The following is a 21,460-nucleotide window of genomic DNA, read 5'->3' as shown; positions in this document are numbered from 1 at the left end:
AATTAGAATTAAACATCATATCCATAAATAAAAGCCAGCAAGATCCTGGAAATTAAAATGTTTCATTATAGGAAAACCTCAGTAGGTTGGCTAAACAGCAGAATACAGCATTGAAAAACCTTTCATTAAAAGCTTAGGATTTCTCTCCCGTGACCCTTTAATTATTTCCCCCAAAAAAATGAGTTACTTAAAAGGGAGAGAGTTCAGCCATTAAATATATGTAAAATAGTCACAGAAGTTGACCATGTGTCAAGTCACAAATACATCTAAAATTTTTCAGTAAACAGAAATCACACAGATCTTAATCATTTACTGTAGTGCAGAAATTAATCAATTAATAAGTTATTAACAAGAAAAAAATAACAACAAAAGAGGCCAGGTGTGGTGGGGCATATCTATAATCCCAGCATTCAGGAGGCAGGAAGATCACTAGTTCAAGGCCAGCCTGGACCCTGTCTTCTCAAAGAAATGAAAGAAGAGGAGGAGGAGGAGAAGGAAAAGGAAGAGGAAGAAGAAAATTAACAAAATAAATTTAAAACCACACTTTTTAAATGATTCTTGGGTTGAAAAAGAAAGCAATTCAAGCTATTTTTAAATGAATAATAACAAGAGAACCATAGTGTGTGTGTATGAAACAAAGGAATAAAAAAAACCAGACCAGATAAAGTACTTAGAACACATTTACTCCAAAAGGCTTCCGAACTTAATGTACACAGAAGTCCTACAAACGATTAAAGAATGGGACGAATAGAAAGCTTACAAAAGTATATAGGTAAACAGTTTACAGCAAGATAAATACAAATGGCTTTTTGATAGCTACACACAATGAAAGACACAAAAATTAAAACACAATACCATTTTTAGGCTAGCAAACACCAGATATAAAGCTTGATCGTGTGAAGGCATGGAAAATTAGAGGCTCTCTTGTCACATTATCTTAGTGAAACTATAACCTGGAGCATGACCTCTTAGAACAGTTGATGACAGGAACTAAGGCTGAAAATTCGCTTACTCTTTAATGAACACAGGCGTTTACATCTAGAAGTGCTTGTCAATGAATGCAAATGTTTGTCTATAGAGACATTTGCTCCAGATTGCTTTTGGTAAGAAAAGGCTGGAAATAGCCTGTATGGCCATCAAAAGATTGCAAGCACCATGGCACAGTCACTTGAGGAAATATCCAGCAGTCACATTTTTTTAAAAAGAAGCAAATTTGTAGGTACTAATATGGAGGCTCTATTCATCAGTGTAGTTGGTGGGGAGCAGCCGGAAGCAATGGTGGAATGGTGTCTCCCTTAGTGCTTGTTAAGGTGCCCGTGTGTAAGAGACAGACAGAGAAAGTCTGTCTACAGACCACCTAGGGTAGGATGCACACAGGACATATCGAGCCAGCAATGGGACAGAAAATGAGGATGGGAAGTCAGGGATGGAAAAAAATTCTTTTGTTCACTGTTTATTGTTCTTATATTTTCTTAGAAAACCTTTTCATGTACATATACTTTTAAGAAACATTTTAGGGCCAAAAAAAGAAAACCTTATGAAACTTAGACTATCAAAGAATGTGCTTAACTAGACAAATAGATGGAGGTACCTATCTGAAACCTAAGGTGAAAGTCAGGTTTCTTGGTATCACATTAAAAACAGCTCCATTAAATTCAGAAATAAAATTAAGATGTTCTCTATCTGTGATAATGTCAAAATTACACCTAGGTCCTTGCAATGCAATAATATATGTGGGGGGGGGCACACAAAAGTTAGATACAAAATTATCACTTTTGCTAAAGATTTAATTGTTTACATAGAAAATGCAGTTAAGAATCAAATGAGAAAGTGTTAGAACTTTATTATGTATTTATTAGAAGTTTAGTCAGATGAGCAAATAAAAGATTAATATACAGAGATCAATAGCTTTCTCACATACTAGCCAAAACCAATCTGAAAGTGCAACTTAAAAGAAAAAAGTTTTCACAATAGCATAAAGGTGCAAAAAGTGCAGGAATCAGCGTAGAAAAGCATGTAGACCTGTATGAGCAAAATGATACATTTCAGGGAAGATGCAAAATAAGATTAGAACAACTGGGGAGATTTGCACCTCAGTATAAACTTGTCTATTTTCCATAAATTAATACCTAAATTTAGGAAACTTCTTACAAAATTGGCAATGCATATTGTTTTACTTGACAAGCTTATTCTAAAACTCACCTGTAGGGAAAATATCCAAGAATAAACAAGAAAATTTTTGTGTAAAATAAGGCTGATCCTACTCAATTAATTGAAGGAAAATATAAACAGGCAACGTTTAGGAAAAGATACCTTCCCCAATAATTAACAAAATGCAGAATAAGATAATAACAAAGTGACTTTTCTTTGTCCTTAAGCATCTGAACTATGAGGGGAGAAAAGCAGAAACTCACAGATACTGTTGGTGGGAGTTTCATGGGCCAGTCTTTCCAAGGCAATTTGGCTGTGAACTTGAGCTGCACTTCCTATCCAATCCAGTATCACCAAACAGACACTGTCAGAGCCTGGCCCCAAGTGTGTGCAGACATGCACCCAAAGAATTATGCCTGACTCAAAAGGGCATTAGCAATTCAAATGCCATTAATAAGAAAATAATTTTTAAAATATAGTGTGCATCCTTACTTGGGGATGCAGTGCAGCTGTTTTTTTTTTTAGTCTATACTAATGCTGAAAAAACTCTTAGATACACAATGAAATATCAAAATAAATGTTTTATAGCAAATTTTAAATTTTATATATTTATGCACATATGTGATCATACATGCACAGAAGAAGAACAAGTGGTTGAATGACCTCTTGGGACAGGACAAGGATTGTGGACCTGGTACAGTCAGGGAGGCCTTTTGCTTCCTCTGTATTGTTTAGAAATTCAAAATGAAAATATAACCATGTATGAAGTAATTTTTTAAATTCCCCCCAAAGGTAAATGTAATCATCTTAAAGTTTCTTTACATGCCATATAGTTTTACATATCTTTATTTTATAAGGATTTGAATGTTTTTCAACCTTGTTAAAAGTGACAAAAGCATTTCAAAGATTAAATAGAAGTACTGGATCAGAAAACATCCACTTTTAGAATGTCTGATGAAACAGAAATATTATAAGACTCATCAAGAATCTTCTGGGAAGATTAGGGTTCTCGTGGCAAAATAGCCTTTTTGTCGATAGGGAACCTTATTTTTGGCTTCTTCTTCAAAAACTCTGCATAGCTTTGCTCTGGAATAAATTTAAAAGCACTCCATCTCTCGTTATAACGTCTTGGAAAGCGCCTGAAGCTGGACATCACCATGGCCTCCTTATACACATATGATATTTGGTTATTTGAAAAGCCATCGAGACGAGATGGGATGTAGTCACATGCCCAAAGATTGAAATTTCTAGAAGCATGTTGCCTTTTATCTGGGGAGATCTTCTTACGTCCCAGGCCCTGGGGAGGAATGATAACGTTAGGGGAAATATTTAAGGTCAAATAAGTTTTTTTGCTTTTGTTTTTTTGTGGTACTGGGGTTTGAACTCAGGGTTTACACCTTGAGCCACTTCACCAGCCCTTTTCTTTTCTTTCTTTCTTTCTTTTCTTTTTTTTGTGAAGGGTTTTTTTGACATAGGGTCTCTCTGCTTCCTGAGTAGCTAGGGGGATTACAGGTGTGAGCCATCGGCACCTGGCAAGGTCACATAGTTTTGAGGATTTACTAAAACCAGCTACACGACATATATGCCTTTATAAATGCACAAAATGACAACCATTACAAGAAGTCTCCTTGAACAGCCTGTTGAATTCCATAAATTGACATTCCATTCTTGGGCTGTTGTTACTGCCCTCGCACCTTGCAGTACCACCAAGGAGACTGGACTTTTAATGGAAGGCAAAACCTGAGAAAGCCCAGCCAGAAACAACCTAGTAACAGACCTCAACTCCCTTAACCCTGCACCTGTCCCTGGCTTCCTCCCAACCTCAGTGGACAGATGGCCCTCTCCCTGAGAAGCCAGGAGGGAGACTGAATTCTTCCCGACCCCCTGGCTCCCCTGAAGGAAGCGGGATTGTGGGCTCTGCCCACAGGCTTGCCCATTGTGTCTTGGCCCCTCATAAGCAGACCCGAGAATGACTCTGTGTTCAAACTTGTACATTTGATTTCATCACAAGTAGGTGGAAACTAAGAAAGAAGACACGTAGACACAAAGGACTTAAAGGAAATCGACCTTGGGTGACACAGACTTTGCACCAGTAAAGTGGGGCGGTCTGTGCAGGTGGACCAGTACTAGCTGGGTTCACCAATGGTGCACTTAAATTAGGATGAGTTGATGGATGCAGCTCCTGCATCTGTATTCTTGGGTTCAACCAACCTTGGATGCAATGAACAGTGGCTCAAAAATATTTTTTAAAGATTGCTTCTGTACAGAACACGTATAGACATTTCTTCCTTGACAAGGAGAAAGTCAATGCAGTGACACTCTTTACACAGCATTTACACTGTCTGAGGTATTATAAGTAATCTTAAAATGATTTAAAATACGTGGGAGAATGTGCATAGGTCCTATGCAGACACTATACCATCTTTCACGAGGGACCTGAGCATCTGCTGTTTTGGGTATCCCAGGGGAGATCCTGGAATGAATCCCCGTGGATACGGAGGGATGGTTGTGTTTACACATGTGTAGCCTGTAGGAAAACCCCAAGGGCATCTCCACATATCATCCTGTGGGACCAGGGCAGGGAGGAAAGGGGGAGGGCAGCTCTGGAGGGACAGACAGAAGATGCCAGGCACACTGTCCAAGCACCTTTCTAAAAGGTTCCTTGAGGATACTCCAGCACAACGAAAAGAAACCAAAGGAAGAACAAAATGAGTAGGGCAGTAGGCAGAACTTATAATTAAGGTCAAATACTTGCTGAGAGAGACAACATCAACAACTGAAATTGCAAGATTTTTAACTGGACTTGAGAGGCCACGGCCACTGATCTGAGCTCCAGGTAGAAGACCCGGAGTGGCACCTCCACGGCTGACAGAAGCCAGGGCCACCAACATGACAGCCCTAGGAAGGGAAGTGTGGAGGAAAAACACTCTGAAGGACTTGCCTTCTCCTTGGGAAAAAGCTGTAGGTATTAATTTTTATGTTCAGAGAGTAATATGGTATTAATGTTCTTCTTAAATACTAGAGAGTAATTACTAGGAGAGTATCAACAGAAATCAGAGTAAATAAATAAATTCAGCCAGTGTAGCAAAGCTGGAAGAACAAGAAGAAAGATGTAAAATGTAAATAATATAAATAAGAAATAGAAATAGAAATAACAGAAATAAAACCAAAACCATAAATTGTTATCATGGATTGTGTGAATGGCTTAAATTCATATATAAAGAAACACTGGACATTAGATCAAGGGCAAACACAACAAGGGGATTGGACTTTGAGCACATGATAAAAGCGAGAGCACACAAGGGAGGGGTGAGGATAGGTAAGACACCTAAAAAACTAGCTAGCATTTGTTGCCCTTAACGCAGAGAAACTAAAACAGATACCTTAAAAGCAACTGAGGTCAATAGGAAAAGGGGACCAGGAACTAGAGAAAAGCCTAGATCAAAAAAAAAGAATTAACCTAGAAGGTAACACACATGCACAGGAAATTAATGTGAGTCAACTCCCTGTATAGCTATCCTTATCTCAACCAGCAAAAACCCTTGTTCCTTCCTATTATTGCTTATACTCTCTCTTCAACAAAATTAGAAATAAGGGCAAAATAGTTTCTGCTGGGTATTGAGGGGTTGGGGGGGAGAGGGAGGGGGTGGAGTGGGTGGTAAGGGAGGGGGTGGGGGCAGGGGGGAGAAATGACCCAAGCATTGTATACACATATGAGTAATAAAACAATAAAAATTAAAAAAAAAACAATGACTCTTAGATTTTTTCTGAACTATTCTTCATTCTATTTATAACAGAGGAAAAACCCAAAGCAAAATAACTAAAAATTATGAAGACAAGGGAGTAGACAAAAAGGATCTAGTGGCAATGCTAACAAGTAGAATTCACAACTAAAAGCATTAAAGTGTATAATAACCAGGCTTGTGCATGTCTGTAATCCAAAGTACTCAAGAGGTGGCAGCAGGAGGATCACAGGTTCAAGGCCAGGCAAACATGAACTGAAGGGCAGGAATAGGGCTCAAGTGGTAGAGGCCCTGGGTTCAATCACCAGTGTCAAAAAATAAACTCATTTAAGCATATAAAGAGAAATACTTCATATTATTAAATGGCAAAAGCCACCAAGGAAACAATCATGAGTTTTTATGCAGAAAGACATAGTATTAAACAATGTAAAAGAAAAAAAATGTTTAGAAATTCAAGGACAACCTTAGAAACAGAAACTAATAAAGCAACACAAAAAATAGGAAAAGAATAAGAAATACTTCGGTAACATTTGTAACGGTCCTGAATCAATAAATTTAAAGATTATAATAAAGGGGAGACTATGTGTTCTTTTTAAACTCCAGTGAAACTCTCCAAAATTAATTACATACAAAGATAACCTCTGTAACTCAAAAGTCCAAAATCACAGAACACAGCTATAGAAGTTTCTTTAACGTAAAAACTAGATTATTACCAACAAATAGATGGCCTCTAAAAATCTAGGCATATATAGAATTCAAAACATTCTTCCAAATATCTCTTGACTTAAAGAGTTAAAAATTAAATATGAACTATTGAGAAGCAAATAATAGTGAATAATGATACCTTAGTAGAAAAACCTTTGCAATGTAGTAAAAGCAATAATTTGGAGTATTCATAGTTTTAATAAATTTATTAACAAAATTTACAACATTTGAACTAAACATTCAGCACTGTTTAAAGGACAGCAAATATTTGAAGAAGGAAAATGTTAAAGAACAAAATAAGAGTATGTCAGTAAATTTGATGATGTAAATGTATACAAAAGGAGAGAGAACATTTGAATAGATTAATAATTAAGAAGAAATGGAAAAGGCAATCAAAAAAAAAAAAACTTACTCCACCAAAGGTACAAACCTAAGTAATTTCATGGGCAATTTTTTTTGTAGTGCTAAGGATCAAACCCAGAACCTTCGTCATAGTAGGCAAGTACTGTAACCACTGAGCTCCTGAGCTATCCCCAGCTCCATGGGCAAATTCTACTTAACCTTCACGAAGCCGAAAATCCAAATGTTATGTCAACTCTTCCAGAACACAGAGGAAGTTGGAAATCTTCCAGTGCTTTCTATAAGGCTCTCATAACTCCAGTAAGGTACAGGTGGTAACAAGATGTGCACTTGTGTGTATGTGTCTGTGTGTATGTCTGTATGTTTGTCTGTGTGTCTGTATGTCTGTGTGTGTCTGTGTGCATGTCTGTGTGTGTCTGTATGTCTGTGTGTCTGTGTATGTGTGTGTCTGCATGTCTGTGTGTGTATGTGTGTGTCTGTATGTCTGTGTGTCTGTGTGTGTCTGTATGTCTCTGTGTCTGTCTGTATGTCTATATATGTCTGTCTGTGTGTCTGTGTCTCTGTGTGTGTGTCTATATGTGTGTGTCTGTATTTGTGTCTTTCTGTGTGTGTATGTGTCTGTATGTCTGTGTGTGTCTATGTATGTGTGTATGTGTCTGTGTGTCTGTGTGTCTGTGTGTCGGTATGTGTCTGTGTGTGTGTGTCTATGTCTGTCTGTCTGTCTGTGTGTCTATGTGTGTTACAAAACATTCTCAAACTTTACCCACTAAACTACTATGAGCAGTGAATCATCAAGGTGTGATTGTGAGGAGGGAAAATAGGTGTGGATTTTATTGACAATTTTATAAAATTCTGTATTATTTGGGCTTTTAAAGGATATGGTACCTTGGTAACTTAGAACACATATTAGACACTCCTTTTGGAGAGGCAGGCAGCATGGACATTCTGGTTCTGTATTCAATAGTCAGTCAGAAGAAAGCCAGATTTTTCTGGTTAAGCTTCTTAGGTTTACTTAGGACATTGTAGCGGGGAGAAAAGGGTAGCTTTTGACAGGTAGATTAACTTCTCTGGTTCTCAGTTTTCTTGTTTCTAAATTGAGAATAAGTGAACTTAGCTCAGCTGGGTGTGGTGGGGCATCCCTGCAATCCCAGACACTAGGGAGGAAGGAGGAGCATAAGGTGGAAGGCGGCCCAGGGGAGGATAGTGGAGACATTCTATCTCAAAAACAGAAAAGTTAACATTATAGACCAATTTCTTTGATGAACACAGATACAAAAATTCTCAATAAAATACTTGCAAATCGAATTCTACAACTCATTGAAAAGCTCATACATCCTCGTTCAGCATACACAAATCAATAGCATAATACAGCACATAAACAGAATCCAGAACAAAACCCACATGAAAATCCCTATAGACGCAGAGAAAGCCTTTGACAAAGTGTAACATGCTTTCATGATAAAAGCTCTGAAGAAACTAGGAATAGAAGGAGTGTACCTCAACATAATAAAGGCTACATATGACAAACCTAAGGCCAACATCATGCTAAATGGGGAAAAGTTGAAGCCATTTCTTCTAAAGTCAGGAGTTTAAGAGATTAAAATAGAGGGGGTGAATCTGATCAAAATACATTGTACACATCTGCGGACAAGGATGTCCACTCTCCCCACTCTTATTCAATACAGAGCTTGAATTCTTAGCCAGAGCAATAAGGCAAAAGAAGAAAATAAAGAGGATATACATAAGAAAGGAAGAAGTCAAGTAATCCATATTTGCAGGTGATCTGATCCTATACTTAAAAGACTTTAAAGACTCCACCAAAAATTTCCTAGTTCTGATAAACTTTTTTGGCAAAGTAGTAAGATATAAAATCAACATACAAAAAAAATCAATGGCTTTTCTATATACCAACAATGAACAGACTGAGAAAAAAGACAGGAAAACAATCTTATTCACAATATACTCACAAAAATAAAATGCCTATAAATAAACTTAACCAAGGATGTGAAAGACATCTACAATGAAAACTATAAAACCTTGAAAAAAAATTAAAGAAAACACAGAAGATGTAAAGACTTCCCATGTTCATGGATTGGCAGAAACCTATACTACAGATTAAATGCAGTTCCCATCAAAATTCCAATGTCATTCTTCACAGAAATAGAAAAATCAATCCTAAAATTCATAAACGACCCCAAATAGCAAAAGCAACCCTGAGCAAAAAGAACAACACTGGAAGTATCACAATACTGGACTTTAAATTATATTACAGAGCCATAGTAATGAAAACAGACATGTAGACCAATAGAATCAAATAGAAGACCCAGAAATAAGCCCACACAGCTTCAGCTACCTGATTTCTCATAAAGGAGCAAAAAACATATGTTGAAGAAAAGACAGGCTCTTCAACAAATGATGCTGGGAAAACTGGATATCCACATTTATAAAACTGAAACTAGACTCCCATCTCTCATCTTGTATAAAAAATCAATTCAAAATGGATCAAAAAATCTTAATCTAGGACCTGAAACTTTGAAACTACTGCAGGAAAACACTAGAAGATATAGATACAGGCCATTATTGTCTGAACAGGACTCCAATTGCCCAGGAAATAAGAGCAAGAATTGACAAATGGGTTTGCATCGAATTAAAAGGCTTCTCAGGACACATCACAGGAAACAATTGCCAGAATGAAGACAGAACCCGCAGAATAGGAGCAAAATCTTTGCAAGCTCTTCAACGGATAACCAGAATATACAAAGAGCTCAAAAAACTGAACACCAAAAGAACAAATGACCTAATTACTACATGAGCAGATTAATGGAAGGGACAGTTCTCAGAAGAAGTACAAATGGCTAATAAAGACATGAAGAAATGTTCAACATCCTCAGCCATAAAGGAAATTCGAAACAAAACAACACTGAGAGTCCATCTCACCCCATTCAGAATGGCTGTCTTCAAGAATCAAACACCAAATGCTGGCAAGTATGAAGGGAAAAAAAGGAACCTTATACACTGTCGGTGAGAATGTAAATTAGTGCAACCACTGTGAAATCAACATGGAGGTTCACCAATAAACTAAAGCTAGATCAACCTTGTGACTCTGCTAAACCACACTTGGGCATACATCCAAAGGAGTGTAAGCCAACCCACAACAGAGACACCTGCACAGCCATGTTTATTGCAGCACTGTTCACAATAGCCAAACTATGGAATCTGCCTAGGCACCCAACAACCAATGAACGGATAAAGAAAATGTGGTATACATAGACAATCGAGTTTTATTCAGTCATAAAGAGTGAAATTGTGTCATTTGCAAGAAAATGGATGGAACTGGAGATTCTCATGCTGAGCAAGATAATATTAACTCAAAAAGCCAAATGTCACATGTTTTCACTCATACGAGGGTCTGGACCTAAAATGATGACGATGGTGATGGAGCATGAGCATCAGGTGGGGGACTGTCTGGGGGGATCAGCAGGAGGAGGAGGGGAAAGGAGACAGTACTGGGAGTAAACATGATCAAAGTATATAGCATAATGAAACCCACTCAACATTATTTGAAAAGGGTGGGGGGAGCAGGGAAGGAGTTAAGGGAGTAAAATAGAGGTGAATTTGATCAAAATACATTGTACACATCTATGGAAATATCATAATAAAACCCCTTTGTACAGCTAATATACATTAATAAAAAAAGAAATGGTTAATGTCCACAACAGTCAGAGCCTACAAAAAGTGGAAGGGGGAAAGCAAGTGGAAAAGGGAGAGAGAGAGAGAGAAAAAGAAAGAAACGAAGGAAGGAAGGAGGGAGGGAGGGAAGGAGTGAAGGAAGGATAAAAGAGAAAGAAAAAGTCTGGGGAGGTAGCTCAAGTAGTAGAGTGCTTGCCTAGCATTTGCAAGACCCTGGGCTTCATCCCCAGCACTGCAAAAACAAAAACAAAAGAGTAATTAGCCCATAAGTTTGCTGTGGGGATTCAATGAGACAGTATGAAGTGGGTATTGCCAATGTCACACCATTGTTATCATGGACTTTCAGGTTTGGTGGAGATTCCCAGAGCTCACCTGACACAACCTACAATACTAACCCTGCAATGTCCAGTGAGGTGGCCACCAGCCACAGTAACTACTGAGCACTTGAGATGAGACTCATCTAAATCAAGATGTGTAAAGTACAAAGTAGATTTTAAAGACTTAGCTTGGAAAAACAAATGGAAAATATTTCAGTTATAATACCTGGATTACATGTTGAATTGATAATTTGGAGGAAATATCAGGTTACATAAAATGTGCAAATGCTCCTTGACTTCTATCCCGCTCAACCCTTTGGAAGTTGAAAATATCCGAAGTCAAAAATGCATGTAGGGCTACATCTGTATTCTCAACCATGCAGGAAGTGGAGGTAGGAGGATTGAGGTCTGCAGATGGTCCAGGCAAAAGTGCGAGGCCCTAACTGAGAAATAACTAAAGCAAAAAGGGCTGGTGTGTGTCTCAAGTGGTAGAGAGCACTTGCCCAGAAAGCACAAGGCCTTGAGTTCAAACCCCACTACCGCAAAAAAGTAAAAAGCTTCTAATACACCTAACCTCCTCCACCAACACAGTACCCTGTAAAGTGCTCAGTGTTTCACGATTGCAAGAGAGGAGGACATCATTGTGTCTTCCACCACATTCCATAGAGTCAAAAAACTGTGACTCGCACCACCCAAGAAGGAGAGCATCTGTATGATTCGTTTTGCAGCTTCTTTTACTTAACGCAATGACTGGAGAAATTAAATTACACATGCAGTTCTCACTGCATTTCTGTTGCAGTGCTATGTAAACCCCCCGCTAATAAATGCCATGAGACTTCAAGTTCTCCAGCCATGGGGAACTTGCACATCAAGAGGACAAGTAACTGTAGTTCTTAGATAGTCATCCCTTATGTCACGGAGCTCTCCCTGTGACCCCACCTCGGAGTCCTGGCTCTGCCATCCAGAGACATGCACAGCCCTCCTTCCCAGAACAATCTTTACAAGGATGCTCACAAAAGATAATTTACAGAAAGGGACTTTGTAATCGTGAGGTGCACATTAATGGTGGCAGATGGTTGGTGCAGACTTTGGAAGATGCATGCCACCTTGAGGGCTTCCAGAGGAGGTTTTTGTGCTATAGCCTGCTGTAAGCCTGGTTTAAGACCCTGATTTGTTTTGACCTTGTTCCAGCTTTGTTGTCAGTTGTCTATATTCTATGCACCTCAGAAAATCAAAAGACCTGATATTGCTCCCTATTTTATCAGTTTTCTTCCCCCCATCCCAGTGTTTGGGATTGAACCCAGGGTCTCATGCTTGCTAGGCAAGTGATTTTCCACTGAGCTACACGCCAGCCCCTAATAATTAGGAAATACGTACTCACGGAGTCAAGGTAGTATCCACAGTCCTCAAAACTGTGGCGGTTGTCGTGCACAGAGAAGGGGAAGCTGTGGTTAACTGCTTGCTGGAGAAAAGCAAGGGGGGAGATGAAAAAAGGTGCATGTCAGAGCTGCCCAATGCTTCCAGAGCTGGGGTACAGTGACTAGGAGGGAAGAGGGATGGGCCAAGTCTACCTCCCAGGAAAACGTTTAAACCATTACCAAGTGGAGTGCACCCCACAGGATGAGGGGTGCAGGTGCACGTGACAGCTTAGGGCTTTGAAAATCAGAAAAAATCTCTTTCAGAATACCTCCTCTGGAAGCAAGGGTAGAAAAGTGTAGGGCCCCATAGAACCCAAAGCTGAAAAGGACTTTGAGTCCCCCCAGGGCCACCCTCTTTGTCTGACTGATAAGGGTCCCCAGAGCCCAGAGCCTAGGCCCAGGTCCAGGGTGAGTTTGGCAGGTGTAAAGTCCACACTGCCCTTCTTTCAAGGCACCTCGAAGTTGCTTGTGATTGACCTCAGAGGCAGAAGTGGGTGATAATGACCCGAGAGTGTGACCAGAAGTGCCTATGAAGGGGCCTGGCTTGCCATCTGGACCAGGAGGTAGCTCCCTCCACAGAGGATTTGAACCTGAGACAGGGATGGCAAATGGGCAGTTCCTTACAAGGAAGAGCCTTTCAGCTAAAATGCTACATGCCACCCTCTCGGAAAGCCACAGGAACCTGTAGCTGGGGCCCCCAACCCCTTCTCACCTTCTCCTGGACCTTGTATATTGGTGGCAGCTTCCCCTCCACTTGCCCAGACAAACGTGGACAGTGGGACTCTTTTAATGCTGTGCTCGTGATGGATTCTGGTGTCCTCTGTGTTAGTCCAATGTGAGGGAACTGGAAAACAGCACAGTCCTGATTAGAACCAGGCACGTCCGAATCTCTAAGCCAAAGATCTGGGCTTCCTCTGCAAAGTGATTAAAATGCAGTTCTGATGTTTCTGGCATGTGATGGGGAGGACACCATCTTTGTCATTTTCAAATATTCTTCACAAGACACTTGAAGTAGTTGCTTCAAACTTGCAGGGGCCAATTGTACCAGCCCAGGTGAGCCTAGAAATGTCTCTACAGCCTGGAAAGAAGGACACACCCTACTGAGAGCAAGTGGAGGTACTGGGAGAAGGCAGAAATCTGAGGCCTTCCTCTGGCCAGGGAGCCCTGGCATTTGGCCCTAGCATGCACCTTACGTTCACAGGGATGGGCTGGCCTCCAGCAATGAAGGGATGGTGTGCGGCCCTAAAACCAGGGCAAGTGAGGAGCAGGAGCACACAGACTCTCCAGTAACACAGGGAAGCATAAGAGAAATCTGGAAGGAGCAAGAGCGGTCAGGAGGGAATGCAGCAAAAGCAGTGAGGACAAGCAAGATTGCTTGGGGTGCCCCAAGGGTCCCCCTACAAAAGGGAAGAAAGGAAACAGAGCCAAGCAGAGGTTGGTGGTCCCAATAAGAGCCTCAACTGACACTTTGGGGAGCTCTGAGCATGGGATGGCACTCTGAGTTGTCCATGGAGTTTGGGGACCTGGTCTTTGTGCTTAGATGGATTACTGAGCTGCTCCAGGAAAGGGAGGGACCCTGAGAAGGCCTGTCTCTTCAACCTTGGGATCTGTTGGGGAGAGTGCTTGTCTAGCAAGCATGAGGCCTTGAGTTCAAACCCCAGTAACCAAAAAAAAGAAAAAAAAAATACTAGCCCTTCAAAGTAAACTTTGGAGCAGAGATTTCTAGGAAAGAACTAGTTTCAGGAAACTGAAACCAACAAAAGACATGCCCAACTCTTGTGAGAATTCCCACAAAGGGAGAAAGAGACCTCGTACAGTGTCAATGGTCCTGGCTGTCCATTCAGAGATCCTGAGTCTATGCACAGCCCTCTTTCCTGCAAGGTGAGTCTTGTACAAAGGACTTAACTTTTCCAAGCCTGGGCTTTTTTGTCTGCAGAAAGGGAATAATAACACCTGCCTGACAGGGTAGATTTCATTCAAAAGATACCAAGTGCCACATAGTGCTCGGTAACTACTGGCAGGCTCTAGTTTGATCACAGTTGTCCCCTCCCTAGCCTCAAATCCATTGCCTCACCTTAGAACCCTTTGGGGACCTCTGGGCATGTTTCCTTGCTTCCCTTTCACAGTATGACACTGGCCAACTCTGTGACCTACGCCCCCAAATCACAATCCAGATGGTTTCTGATTGATGGCTTCACAAGAGTGTGTTTAGTGGGGAGATTGTTTGTGAGTGTATATGTGTGGGGAGCACTCTCTGCAGCCAGGAGAAGCTAGAAGACACATAGCAATGGGTAGATCTTTTAAATGAAGTGTGGATGGTAGGGAAGAAACAGCACCGTTTGTGTGAATAAATAATCCATGCACACCAGGCAATGGACAGTGTACGGGAGCACATCAAAATGAAAGAACTAGCGTTTAACACATTCAGATGGTTGTCTCGGAAGCCCCATGCTTTGTGTGTGCAGCTGCCCCTGAGGATGGAGGACAGGTGGCGAACTGGCGAGGAGCACCAGGGAAGGAGGAACTTTCTTCCCACTGACTACCACTGTGGTAGTTTCTGAACTAAGCAAGTCATTTTGTTTTTTTTGCAAAAAGGATTAATATATTTGATTCTGATGAGAGTTGTAATATATACTACTCGTTTAAAAAATCTGAATAATAAAGAAAAACATAGCAAAAGAAATAAAATGCCCCCCGGAATCCAATTGCCCTTTCCCTAACACTTTAGAGGCGACTCTTTCATTTATCCCTACGTGGATGTATGTCCATATAGATGGGTAATTTTGTATACATAATACAAATGTATACAAAATTGGTAATATGGCAATTAAAAGACATTGACAGTTTGGGGGGAAATTTTGAAATACCTTTTTATTATCAGAGGCCACACTCTTTGTGGCCTTCTTCCTTTCTTGTCACCTCCGTTGCCACCTCCGATGACAATACTAACCACTGAACATGTGATCACATACAGATGTGTACCTGTTGAAGGGACTAATATGGCCCAACAAAAACGAGATTGTATCTTATTTACTTCTTCATACCGGGCTTTCCTCACCTAACAATTTATCCTGGAAATCTCTGTCAACTTGTATATAATTCATCCTAGATTCTATTTCAAAAGTGCTTCTAAATGATTGTTTTTAAAAGGAAGATACAAATCATTCAAGAGCTCCAGGTCATCACTTTCCCTTTGCCCTTCCTTTATCTGACTGGGTCATACCCATCTCAGGGAAAATTGGGCCAGTGGGGAGGCTGCTCTGACATCAGGAGTCGTGGCTCCCAGTAAAATGACAGCTGACTTTGAGTTAATTTGTATTCTGCAAGTCTATGAACGAAATTGCTGTTAAAAAAATGGCTCTAGCATTTTAATTTCACTCTTTTAAAATATATATTTAATGGCTATAACATGATAGCTGTGAAATAAACCCTTCTGTTAAGATATTGTAACCGTGAAATATAGCTTTTTAACTAGTTGGCGGTGAAATTTTTGCTGCATTCAATCACTCAATGACTGAAATATTAAATAGCAAAGTGAGAGTGTGTGGAAAAAAGCTTTCCTGCCCAGCAACAGCCAGATGACACCCAGCAAGGTCAACTACAAAATGACTGTCACCTCTAATGGGGCAATTACTGCCCTCCCCAACGGACTGCCGCTGACTCAAAGACAACCATTTCTTAATTTCCCCAACTCATCTCCAAGTTACTTTGGGAACTTCATGGTCAGCACTATTTTTTTTTTTTTTTATGCTCTCAGGTGCTGACAGCAGGAAGGATTCGTGCCAGAGGCTCCAGTCAAACCTGGGGGGACATTGCCCCTCCATCTGGGCTGTACTCCTCCTGTCTTCCAACTGGAGGACAAAACTTCTACCTATGGCAGGTGGATGCTCACTTTCTCTCTTAGAACAGCTTGACTTTGTTTGAAATGCCAGGGTGGGTGGCAAAAATGCCTCCCCAGACTGCCTTGCAGCTAAGTTGGCCACGTGACCCAACAAGCCAGAAGCACGGGTCTGCAAGAAAGGCCTCCTGGGAAAGCACTTATTTTCCTGATAAAATAAAAAGGGGTGGGGGAGTGGGGCAGCCTTAGAGGACGTTGTCTTCTGTCTTGTTCTTTGAGCTTCCTCTTATTTTCCTGCGCACTCTTGCATTCCCAGCCCTGTACTGCCAACCTCTCCAATTTATTGTTACCTGAGAAATATGAACCCCTACCTGATTAGAATCCTGTAGTCAGATTTTTATATCATTCAAACACAAATTCTAACTGTTATGTAGTTGACAGAAGGAAAGGAAGGTACTTAGGTTAAGAAACATATTTTCTCTGCATGGGGCAATTAATATTACATACTTGACACTATTTTCCACTTTAGTTGGGCTTCCAGGAAACTCAGAGTCAAATTTTTGTAAAGTCATGGTCTTTTATTCTAATATAGATTGAAAGTGGTTATACATTTTTATTTTATTTATAATTTACTATTTTTTGTATGTGTTTTCCAGACATTATTCCCAGTCTTAGTGGAATGAAGTCGGGCATGCATTTTTGTGTATGTATACAAAGGCACACACGCACACAAGAAATGTGTAATTGGCAAGTGTCGTCGCTATGTGCTCGTACTTCACACTCAGCACCTGAGTGAATAAGCGCGGTAAGCCTCACTAACCTGGGTGCATTATGCTCCCATTTTACAGGCAAAGAAACTGAGATCAGACTAAGCTCTTTCGCCTAAGTCCAAGGTTAGGTACACGTGGGTGCAATCAGTGTTTGGTTTTTTTTTAACATCCTAAAGACCGGAATTTGCAAAAGTCATTTCCATTTTCCTTTTACACAAAAAATTTAGCAGTTTTCTGTGTCTTGCTGCCTGATAGAGGTGAATGCCAGCTTTTCTCAGATTCTGCCTGGGGTCATGAGTATGGAAGAGGATACAGACAGCTCTCTGCTGTTGTGGTCTTTTGTGAGTGAGTTTCAGAAGTATTAAAAATGGAAAACCCTTGTCAGTGCACGACAGGTATGTACTGAAGAGCAAGTGAGAGAAGCTAGGCTAAGACCTCACGCTGAGGAAGGACCCGGATGTTATACCCCACTGGGCTTTGTAAGTGATATCCACACTGGGGGCTGGGGTTTTGGGGCCAGCTCAGGCAACACCATGTGACCCAATCTCTTAATTAGAGTGGCCTGGGGAAGCATGTGAGCTGGGGAGGGAAGTTTCCCAGGGACAGAGGTGAGTAAACAATGCCTTCCTGGACTCTGTCCACTCCATAGTCTGAAGGAGTTGAGGGAATCAGATGACTGGGTGGCAGGAATTTGTTTAGAGGTTTCTAGTAGAATGATAATTATACTAGGTAATTCTTTGGACAAATATTTAGTGAGTGTGCACTATGCACGCCTACTCTAGGCGCTGGGGAAACCACTGAGTAAAACCAGACAAAGGTCCAGCCTTCGTGACGCTTATGTTCTAAGAAGGAGAGACAAAGAATGCGCACAATATAGTAAGATATTTAGAGCGTTTGAAGATCAGAGTTCTGGAAAACTCAAAAGGGAGAGCAGGTCGCAATGGCGCCCACATGGGGTTGAGCATTTTCCTTGCAGTATTCCACTCAGTTCTCCCAAAAGTGCTGAGTCCCACTCACAGCTGAAGGAGCTGAGACCAAGGGAAAGGACTTGTCACAGGTCCTGCCTCCGTGGACAGCACTGAACTCGGTTCTGCACCCTTGACCATAGCCACATGGTACAAGAAAACTTCCAGAGGGTGCCATCTTCCTTACCCATCTTCCGTCCTTGTCTAAAGTGGGATTGAAGCGTCTCCCCTTGGCCATTCTCTCCAGGAAGCTGATGGTGGCTGAGGCTGGCTCCCTCACCTCCCCATGGCCTCTGAAGCTCTACACTTTGGGAGAGCCGCTCTTCCTCCTTCCTTGTTCCTGATCTTTACTTCTCAGCAGAAGGGAAGGGGAGGGGAAGTCAGGGGCACCCATTGTTGTCATGGAATGAGCCCACCATCACAATGGGCAGAGGAGTCTTCTAAGAGCCGGAGGATTCCTGCCACTTGGCAGCTGAGGTTCTCCAAAGTATGGGGCAGAGAAACACCAGGGTCCAGCTGAGGATGTCCCAGGAGCAGGATGGAGAGGTGATGACAAGGCAGTCTTAGGATAATGGCAGATGTTTTACAACCTCTAAATCCTGAAACCAGTACTTGCTTTGATGTATCCATGGTAACTCTCCGTCCTAACCTCTTAGTTTTCAGAGAGGTAAACTGAGTCCTGGGCTGGGGTGTCCTTGTCCACACCTGTAGTGCTTCTGCCCCAAGACCCAAGCCTCTCTCTGTCTCTTCCATAACTCAGACCCAACTACAGGACATACTAACAGGTACTCTCACTTGCCTGGCACAACCTGAAGGCCACAAGGTTGTAGTGTTCATGCCAGATGCTGTGCTAAACTAAACACAGTGTTTTTATTTATTTATTCTCCATGACAACCTTCAACAATGACAAATTAGAAAAGGAGGGTTACACAGCCCAAGAACAGGACACTGAAAGTAAAACCAAGGTCATGGGACAGTTCCAGAGCTCGGGAGCCAAGGGCCACCTGGCCTCCCTGAAGTTGTGAAAGCCGCTTCTGAAATCTGGCTTTTCTACCTGGGCCTGGGGACACTAGTTCTGCCTCCCTCCTGTTCAGTAGCATGTGCTCGCTGGTGAATGAGAGAGCATTCTCCTTTGGTGAATGCAGTCCAGCCAACTGTCTCAGCTGTCCCAGGTGATGGTCAGTGAACATTCACAGGAGAAATCTGTCCAGTTCTCTCATGTGCTAAGAAATCATGTCCTCAACCCCTGCCCAGCCCCCAAATCATCTCCCTAGTTTCTAATGAGAGTTTCCACGGCAGTGTTGGGACCTCATTCTCTGCCAGCATCTGTGATCCAGGCATGGCTCCCGGATGTGATGCCAGAGGGCCCACACTTCTGCTGTAGCTGTGACACAAAAGTCACATGCTAAGGAGGAGAAAATGGGTCACGTGCTGTGCTAGGCACCACTGTGTTAACCCCAGCCAGGCAATCCTGCCATGGGGATGACACACCCTTCCTGGGGTGCTGCCACTTGCTGCTAACAGCCCCAGGGCAGCTTGTCAAGTATCTCTTCAGCATCCCCAGGGGCTGCCACCTCCACTGTAAGGAGTGGGACGTATACACATTTCAGCAGCTATTACACAAGAGAGGCCTACTGTTCTGCAACCTGGCTAAGATTGTGTATGGATTAGGATCCAGTTTAAACCTCACAACACAGAGGTTTAAATCCAATATATATTGATTTGCTCTCTGTCCAGGTTCAATGTGACAGCTCTGCCAGGCAGGGTCCTTAGAGACAGGGCTCTTGTGGTCCCATATGTGGCACCTGACTCCAGGCAGCACAGTGAGGAAGGGAAGGAGGGAAAGGATAGGTCCCATGTTTTATCTTGTCCAATCCTATCCCCTTGCTTCATGACACACACCTGTCATTGGCCCAGCTGCCTCCTTCCAAGAAAGGTTCTGGAGAGCTGCCACACAGCATGTCCTTTCATGGCCACATGACCACACTTTGCTTCAGAGGGCTCTAGGAAACAGGATTTGTGCAGGTGAGGTCATTATCCAACTGAAAGTTCCAACTCCAGAGAAGACACAGTGAGCCAATATCAAAGGCCAGCCCAGAGGCTGGTGGGTGCTCTCTGATCTTTCATTTGAATTTTCTTGCGTTCTAACGAGGACAAGCCTCCCTTCCTCCCTTGTAGCACAAGTTAGCAGTGCAGCAAAGCAGGACAAAGCATGCTATCTACTTCTCAGCATTGTGGTGACATGGGACCTTGGGAAATACTTTGTAAAGTCTGATTTACTTTGCAAAAACAAGGACTGACACATAGGAAAAGCACTTCAATATTTACTAAGTACTTTCATATTCATCGTTTTAAATAACTTTCACCTCAACCCTAAGAGATGTGCTGGTGGTTTCCCTTTTGTCATACTGCTCTGTCATTCCTTTGCTATCCATTCCTACCCTGGTCTGTACCCTGGAGTCTGACCTATAAAGACTGCGTCACCTACTCCCTTACCCTTCAGCTCTGGTTGGATTTATCCGTATCAATGGGAACTGGAGGGGCAGGAGGATATAGGTCAAAACACCAGTATGTTGGTAACCAGATCTTCAGATGGAGTTTGCCAATTTCCATGGTGTAAATGTTCCATCATGGTGGATTTCAAGCTACTGATAGCACTGAACATGGAGTTTGGAAGATCTGTGCACAACAGACTCTTAATACAGCACTAGGTCAAATTGCTGACCTCCCAGGCTCCATCCCTACCAGCCCATTATCTAGAAGGAGGGAGTTCTGCCACATCTGCCGCTCCTTTTGCCCTTCCCTCACAGCCACAGCTCTCGCTGTTGATGCCCTGGCCCTGCCCCTCTGGCCCAGGGGTGGACAGGCCTCCTGCTCTTGCTGGTCCTGAGCTGTGCCAGCCCTTGTCACTTCCTGTGACCCTGCCCACAGCTCTGAGAAGAGACCCTCCACTGAGTACTCTTCTGTCTTGGAGTGTCCCATAAGTCCCTCTGCTGAAACACAGATTGAAGCTAAAGCAGGTGTCAATAATTATCTCCACTTACAGATGATGAATCTCAGAGAAGTGATGTGACTCAGCCACAGTCACACAGCTAGTGACAGAACCCAAACTAGAACCCACATGTACTGAGGCCAAGTTCAATGCCAGCATCAAATGGGGTTTATTTGCTCCAGTTCCCCTTAGATTCCTGGGAAGTGATCTTACAAGAGGATTTCTTCCTGTTAATTCTGCTTCTGTTTTGTTGTTGTTTTGGTTTTGGTTTTGAGACAGGATCTTGCTATGTAGCCCAGGCTAGCCTTAAATTCTTGATTCTTCTGCTTCAATTTCCTGAGTGCTGGCATTATAGATGTGTACCACCATGCCCAGCTTGTGATTCCCTTTCCTTAATCTACACAAAACAAGTCCTGTTTATATGCCTGAAGCATACTCACAGTCCCCTCTAAGGTGAGCTCTGTAGCCAGGGCAAGAGTTCTGTTGAATGACTGACATCCTGCTGGGTCCT

General features: G+C 42.0%; 1 protein-coding gene across 1 annotated transcript; it reads right to left on the bottom strand.

Moving 5' to 3' along the window:
- Positions 1-3,151: 3,151 nt before the first annotated feature.
- On the bottom strand, positions 3,152-18,195 carry Tex36 (testis expressed 36). The gene is made up of 4 exons (XM_020179355.1): positions 18,145-18,195; positions 13,097-13,228; positions 12,348-12,428; positions 3,152-3,448 (listed from the first exon to the last, which is right to left on the bottom strand). The coding sequence occupies exons 1-4, from the start codon at positions 18,193-18,195 to the stop codon at positions 3,152-3,154; spliced, it is 561 nt and encodes a 186-aa protein (XP_020034944.1).
- Between the last annotated feature and the right edge of the window lie 3,265 nt (positions 18,196-21,460).

This window comes from Castor canadensis, chromosome 7 (assembly GCF_047511655.1).
Source record: "Castor canadensis chromosome 7, mCasCan1.hap1v2, whole genome shotgun sequence".
NCBI classification, from domain to species: Eukaryota; Metazoa; Chordata; class Mammalia; order Rodentia; family Castoridae; genus Castor; species Castor canadensis.
The sequence above is the reverse complement of the archived record's forward strand: the minus strand, read 5'-3'. Positions and strand labels throughout refer to the sequence as shown.